This window comes from Brachyhypopomus gauderio, chromosome 19 (genome assembly GCF_052324685.1).
Source record: "Brachyhypopomus gauderio isolate BG-103 chromosome 19, BGAUD_0.2, whole genome shotgun sequence".
NCBI classification, from domain to species: Eukaryota; Metazoa; Chordata; class Actinopteri; order Gymnotiformes; family Hypopomidae; genus Brachyhypopomus; species Brachyhypopomus gauderio.
Window position 1 is genome coordinate 12,151,244 of NC_135229.1, and position 7,500 is coordinate 12,158,743.

The 7,500-nt window shown below is 54.1% G+C and overlaps 1 protein-coding gene across 1 annotated transcript in view; it reads right to left on the minus strand.

Annotated features, from left to right (window-relative positions):
• LOC143483026 (nuclear factor of activated T-cells, cytoplasmic 1-like) overlaps positions 1-7,500 on the minus strand; it is a 58,482-nt gene that overhangs the window by 10,839 nt on the left and 40,143 nt on the right. Inside the window, 2 exon segments of the mRNA XM_076981693.1 lie at positions 7,188-7,492; positions 7,494-7,500. The exon segment at positions 7,494-7,500 is cut by the window's right edge and continues 318 nt beyond it. Coding sequence (XP_076837808.1) covers positions 7,188-7,492; positions 7,494-7,500 — 312 coding nt within the window.

Below are 7,500 nucleotides of genomic sequence, written 5' to 3' on the forward strand. Positions count from 1 at the left end.
TGAGAGAGAGAGAGACAGTCCCCTCACTTTCCAAATCCTGACACTGGACCCCAGCTCTCCAGATGGGGCTCTGGGGGATCCAGAAAAGCCCAGAACAGGTCCCTGCGAGGGGGACTCCCTACAGCGTGAGACCCGTTCCTCCACGGTAGACCAGCTGGGCTGAGGGCGCGCTAAACGCCTGGCTGAAGTCAGGAATGTGCAATGATCTGCTCACATGGGTGACTCACGGGGCGACCCGTGGGCTGACCTGTGGGCTGACCGGTGGACGGACCCCTGGGGTGACCCGTGGGCTGACTCTTTTAGTTCAAGGCTCTTTATTCCCCCCCCCCCCCCCCCCCCCATTCCACCTTCCCTCCCCATTCCACCAAAGGGTCCACTGAAAAAGACTGAAGTGGATCTCTATGACATAAGCAGGCTCCTCCCCCCACCCCTCCCCCCACTACTCTCTCCACCCCTCCCCCACCCTCACTCCACCCCTCCCCCCACTACTCTCTCCACCCCTCCCCCACCCTCACTCCACCCCTCCCCCCCACTACTCTCTCCACCCCTGCCCCCACTACTCCCCCCACCCCTCCCCCACCCCTCCCCCACCCTCTCTCCACCCCTCCCCCCACTACTCTCTCCACCCCTCCCCCCACTACTCTCTCCACCCCTCCCCCACCCTCACTCCACCTGAGATGCTTTGCCACTGTTGGTTTCTGCGAGTTTAACCTCATACCCTACAGCCTCTTGTTCCAGTAACAGCTTCAGTGAAGATACTGAACAGATTATATATGATGACTGAAAAAGAAACCTGGCACTTTGGAAAAATGTAAAAATTTATTTAACAGTGTTTTAAGCGCAAACAGCTGCAGTTCAACACGCAACTTGGCTGGCGATAAAGACAAAATTGCTCATCAGATTAGGGAATAATTTTCAAAAAAGATAAGCACGGTTTAAAGTGTAAAGATGTGTATCAGGGAACCTGAAGACAAGCTTGAACCTTCTACGACGTTGTCTGAGAATGCCAAAGGAATGAAAGAAAATGTATGAATAATCCTTTCGCAGGAAAAAACGCCCACACACCACCCAGGAGGTGGGAAACGCTGGGGCCCATACACCCCGCTCTCCGCTCGGTGAAGAAAACCACTCACGCATCAATCATCTTTGGGTTGTGGGTACCAGCGAAAATCTGGGTCACTGAACCCGATTTGGGCCAGACCGCAGGCTGCATGCTGGTTTCCCTGCACCTTCCACCCCCCCCGGACCTCACAGAGCACCCGGGAGCCCACAGGAGGTGCGTGCTGGAGTCACCACACCCACCTACAACCCCCACCCGGGCCTCCTCCACCTCCGCTACGGTAGCAGCCACCCCGCGTTCACATGTGCTTCTCGGGTCCTGCGGAACCACTTGAAAACATTTGCACTTAATAACGTGGACAGCATGGATTAATCAGCCGAGGAATACACTCGGTTCTTTGGGCCAACGCGAGGCAGACGCTCTGGACCGACAGCACTCTGGCAAGGAGAGAAACGAGCGTTGGGACAAACTCACCCCCCCCCCGGAAAAAAAATCTGGTTTCCGATCCACCGCCTTCGATGTTCAGACATGAAGAAACCCCGATTTGTTTGGACTACGACACAGTTACGCACCAGGCGGATTCCATGCTGGTGACGGGCGGCTATAATGACGGAACGGCTGAAACTGGACGACGCTGAATGAACTGCGACGCGGAAAGAAGCCTCGCACCGAGGAGAATCCCGCCGATCCAGACCGAGACGTACGTCTTCCCACAGGGACAACGCCTGGGCTCAACCGAAAGAAGATGTCTGACACGGTGCCAGCAGGCGCGTGCTAACGTCATAGAGACCCACTTCGGTCTTTTCGCTAGACCCTTTTTTACCTCAGAATTCCAGTGCCAACAAAGACATTCGTCCCTACGTGCATTGCAACACCACATTGGCATTTCTACTTAATACGCACTTGAGTTGACCTACATATTCAACTCTTAGCTACTATAAGTCGGTCAATCAGGGTCGGTTCTCCTCTCACAGAGTCCGGAAGTTTCTTTCAAGGCCCGGAGCTCCACCGCCTCACCGAACCTTCACTCCCCTGATCAGTGGGCCACTGCACTCTTAATGGCCACCGATTCCATATTTAGCAAAGCCTCTTGCAATACACAAAGCGGTACGGCGGAAGAAGAATTGGTCTGTTTTCGTTTTCTGTCGCTCAGCACAGACACAACATTAGGCACAACAGGAAATAATCCTGCGGTCATAAATTGTGTGCTGTGTTTTTTTCCCCAGATGTAACAGAAAATAACAAAATTAATTTTTTTATCTAAGCACTATTGGTTTCCACCGATGCCAGTCGCTGTTACAAATCTCAAAATGTGCTGCTCTTATGTTTGGTTTACCTCCGTAACCATCTCACCACCCCTAAGCCCTGTGAGGACACTGTTTATGTATTAGATTATTTTTTCCAACTATTACAAATGTTTTCAAAACCCTGTGTTCATTTATCAGCCATCATTCAACACTGTGCCAGGAAAACAGGATTCCTAATATGAAAACTGCAATAACAACAGTAAAGAATGCCACATCCTCTCTGGTCATAAATAATAAAGGATACAATCAGACCTCTTTTTTACCTGTCCTGTCAGGCTCTGCACTTAACCAAAAGAAACCCCCCCCCCCCCCCCCCCATTCCTCTCCCCCACCCGTTTCCTGTTCAATTAGCTCCACCCTCTCCCAGCAAGCCGCAGAGGTCAAAGTTGAGTGCGGTAAAAGCCAACGTTCTAAGCGCAGGGCCGTCTCCATCTCCCAGTAGAAGATCCAGCACCAGCTCTCAGCCCAGAGCAGACCCTTCTGTTCCGCAAACCTTCGTGACCCCCCAACCATTATGCCCCCACCTACTCCACCAGCTCACCCCCTCCCCACCCAGAACCCCCTCCAGCCCAGCGCCGATCTCGTGGCGCTGTGCCGACGTTAGCGACTCAGCAGGATTCGACGTGGACGCACTCTCCATCATCATTAGAGGTTTCGAGCGGACTCCTGTTGCCCGGGCTCCCTGCCAGCATGCGTAAAAGTTTCCATGAGGAAGGCCGCGAATCGCCCCGGCAACTGGGGGTGAGGGTTGTGGTGGTTGTGGGGGGGGGGGGGGTCACGGGTCTGAGAGCAGGGGGATCCTCTGAAATTTAAGACCCCTGCTCCATTTGGAGTGAGGGAGAAAATAGAGAGAGAAAGAGGGAACTGACAGGATGGAAAACAACGCTAGATGAGGAGCAGACACGCGGGAGAAACGAGTTTCTCCGAGGCCGAGACGTGTTGTCCCTCCAGAGCCAGACACTTCACAGTCTTCGGCTTTAGGACATTAACTCAGCACAAAAGAAAACAGGAGAGTCGCACAGTGCTGTCAGCGCGGAGCTGGTGTGTGTGTGTGTGTGTGTGTGTGTGTGTGTGTGTGTGTGTGTGTGTGTGTGTGTGTATGCGTGTGTGTGTGTGTGTGTGTGTGTGTGTGTGTATGCGTGTGTGTGTGTGTGTGTGTGTGTGTGTGTGTGTGTGTGTGTGTGTGTGCCACTGCCATGAATAGAGGCCTGTGTGTGCGGAGACCAGCTGTGGAGAATCCACCACTCTGATTAGCGCTGCTCTCAAACGCACTTCATGAGCTCAACCCCTAACGCTGGTAGCTAATGAGAAAAGACAAACGCCAGGGCCCTCTGTGCCCCCCCCGACACACACACGCTTGCACACACACACACGCACGCGCACACGTATGAGTAAATTTCAGAAGCCACCCACTCAGACCTTTAATGGACATCTACAATGCTAAAAAAACGGTAAGCCTATAGCCAAGGCTGAATTAAAAAGCAGACATGCTAGAGATTTACCTCATGCCCCTGAAATCACACACACACACACACACACACACACACACACACACACACACACACACACACACAAACACACACACACACACATACACACACACACACACACACACACACACACACACACGAGGTCACGCTTTCAGTGCCGATAGCTGCTGCTCCAGACTGGGGGATACCAGACACCCCGATGCTGCTAATTAGTGACCTAAACAAGACTGAAGCAAACTCTCGCGTCTAGACGCTCGGCTACCGTCCCCGTTGCAGCCGCGTGTGAACGCGTGTGACGGAGGCCCCACAGGAGCTCTGATGCGGAGACGGAAGCGCTGCGTGGGTAGACGTTTCGTTTCAAAAGACGTGGTTGGTTTTTATTTCGAACTAATAGCGAAGGACTCCCAGTAGTGCTCGAGCGGTGCGACCTTCAGCTTTCCAGCCTCCAGCGCACGGCCGGACGAGAGTCCGTTTACGCGGATCCGTTCAGCCGAGGCGCCAGAACAGTGACACCAGTCGGGGGCCTGAAGCGGCGTTTCCCAGAGAGACAGGATTAAAACAGAGCAGTGATGATAACGCTCGTCCTGCAACACCACACACTCTCATGTCGTTAGCAACAGACAGGACGTTTGAGAGCAGTGCTGAGTGTTGGGGAATTTTGAGGGTTTCATATATATAAACCCGCGACCCCAGAACCACACACACACACACACACTCCACATTGAGACGTCGAGTGGTATCTTGGGAACTGAGCGCTGCTTCCCGCCGGCTGTGGTGAGGGTGATCGGGGGGGAGGCGTGGGCGTCTGGGAGAGCTCGACGGCCGTGCGGAGTCAGACTCCCACCGCAGCCCGGGGGCCCCTGAGCCAAGTCACGACGCCGAGGGGTCCCTTCCAGCCGTCCGGGTGAGCTCATCTGCCTGCCTCCCCCCGGACAACCCGGGGAGGGTGGAAAAGGGCTCACGTGCACGTGGGTTCACGTGCACGTGCTCTTCGCGTGCCGTGCATCAGCACTGTTTACCTCGCTTCTTGGCTCGATGTTTGAAAGTTCACAAAGCTGGAGGGGGAGGTGTGTGCGGAGGTGGGGTAGTTGAATGGAGATGCAGTTACCACCGCACACTTACCAGGACTCCAGCAGCTCACCACAGACGCTCAGTCAGGCATTAGGGCGTGTGAGATGGCGGCTCCCGCCCGAGGGCTTTTTTGTTTTTTTTTGCGTTTTTTTTATTTGGAGACGCCCCCTAGAGGCCCGAGCCAATCGATACGCATTCCTGCAGCTTGCTTAATGCAACTGTAATCACAGGCTGGATGCTTCTGGCCATGGGGGCGGAGCCACAGAAGCCTCAGTAAGGGCTCGTGTGACAGAAGATAAGGTGCAGGGGGAACCTCGGAAACGAGGTTACTTCTTATAACCTGCCCTCCTCTCCGCCAACACGGGGGCAATTTGGAACGGTATCGCACAGCGCCGAGGCAAAGGGCGGCTACCGGGTAAAACGATCCCATAATCAGGTCCGCGTAGCACACTGAGCACGGCTAGAGTTTCAGCTCTCTTCTCTTAATACATGATCCACGACTCGCAAATAAAAAACGCCATTTGACATCATGTACTTTACGCGTGATAAAAATGACACTTGATTCGTCAGATTATCGGATTTATTTCTTTTCTGGCCACAAAATGAGTGATAGCTCGGGTCTTCCACTGATAGAGCAATGATGATAAATGCTGGTTGAGCTAGTGTGAACTGACCCGACTTCCAAAATGTCACATCCGAGCAAGTTTAAAGCTATTAACAGGGCCGATAACGAACAGATGACCTCGTCTCCCTCGGCCTTGTTTATTTATGAGCTGAAGGCCCGGAGGTGGCAGATTTAGTGAAAGCTATACGCTAACTCAATTTCTGCGTAGCCCTTAAATACACTCGCCCACTCAGTCAGCTATACAGATGCACGCATGCACGTGTGCTCACACACACACACACACACACACACACACACACACACACACACACACACACACACACACACAGTCCCAAATGACGAGCACAATAGCCACGTCTAACCTCTCACTGTTAGCAATAAAAGAAAGCTGTTGCCCCCCCCCCCCCCCCCCCAATGAGCAGGGCATTCTGCAGACCGCCCGGAGGATGGCAGGTGACCGGGTGGCTGAGAGGGCTGCGTGCAATTAAGAGAGAAAAGGCAGCAGGGCTCATGGCCAAACATCCAACACCCCCATGGGTGTTGGCGGGCACGCGGGCAGGGGGGACCCCGGTGACCCCCCAGGATCCCTTGATGACGCCAGCTAAGCACCGTAGGTCCCTGCGGGGAGGCCTGAATGAAAACAATGCCCCCCCCCCAACTCTTCACACCCCTCAAATCAAATTCAGGAAAAATAAAAGCCACCGAGTGCCGCTCGCCGCTGGAAACCCCCCGCGCCATTGTTTCACTTCCTTCATCAGGACTCGTGTCGACGGCCGCGCGTGTGCCCCTGTTTATGGATGGCCGCTCCCAGCTTGACCTCTGACCTTCGTACGCCTGCTATGTTTGGACAGACGGCTTGAACTCCCGCTGTGCTAATTTACAGCAGCCATGAGCGGCCTAGAAATTCACACACACACACACACACACACACACACACACACACACACACACACACACACACACACACGCACACACACGCACACACGCATACACACACACACACACACACACGCACACGTGCACATACACAGACACACACCTACGCACCTGTAGCCAGCAAGGATCAAATAACCAGCTTGCAACAAGCTTTAACATAACCCTCAGAGGGAATTAACAATCACAGTAAACAACAAACATAGAGAGTTGTGGCGGTTGGTGGGGCAAAACAAGCCCTTCTGCCTCTAACTATACGTCATCGCAGTTTCATCACTGAACCAAACTCTCCGCGCTACAAGGATATTTGGGAATAGAACAGGAAGTGGGCGGTCAGACCAGCTGATAGCGCCACCGCTACTGAACACCGTTCTGCAATGTCTTGGAAAGCAGTGTGAAAGGGATCGTGGGTAAAAGGACTTGTTAGTCGTGCAATATGGCAAAAGAGACCGAGCAACAGAAGCATGCTGGGAGTTGGGTTTGGAATCCGCAAAAATCCGACCAATGAGGTAGTGTGAAAGGGAGAAGTTCTTTTTAGAAACCTCCCAGCAGTTACAAACTGGTTTGTTACTCCGGTCCGTGTGTGGCGGGGCTCGCCGAGCTCGGAAATGAGTACAGAAACGGCTGATTAAACGGACCACGTGGGTCACAATCGAAGTTAATGGTTGTTAGGTGACGGCAGTGATGGTTTAGGGACCTACCATCGTCCAGAGTCATCTGGTCAAGCTCCTGCGGCTCTTGCTTGATAGTGACGGCCAGCGTGGGGGAGCTGCTGTCCTCCGACAGCAGGGTGGGCGGGCTTCCTCTGGGCTGGGCGGAGCCAAAGGCAGGCAGGTAGGGGCTTTCTGCTGCAGCGCCGGGCGTGGAGGGGTGGGAGGCGGGGCTGGAGGAGGGGCTACTGCCAGGGTAGAGAGGGTGGTAGGAGGGGCTGCTGAGGTGTGGGCTTCCCCGGGGGTGGGACATCGCAAGGGAGGTGTGGTCAGGGGAGCCGGGCAAGGCCAGACCAAGGGGTGG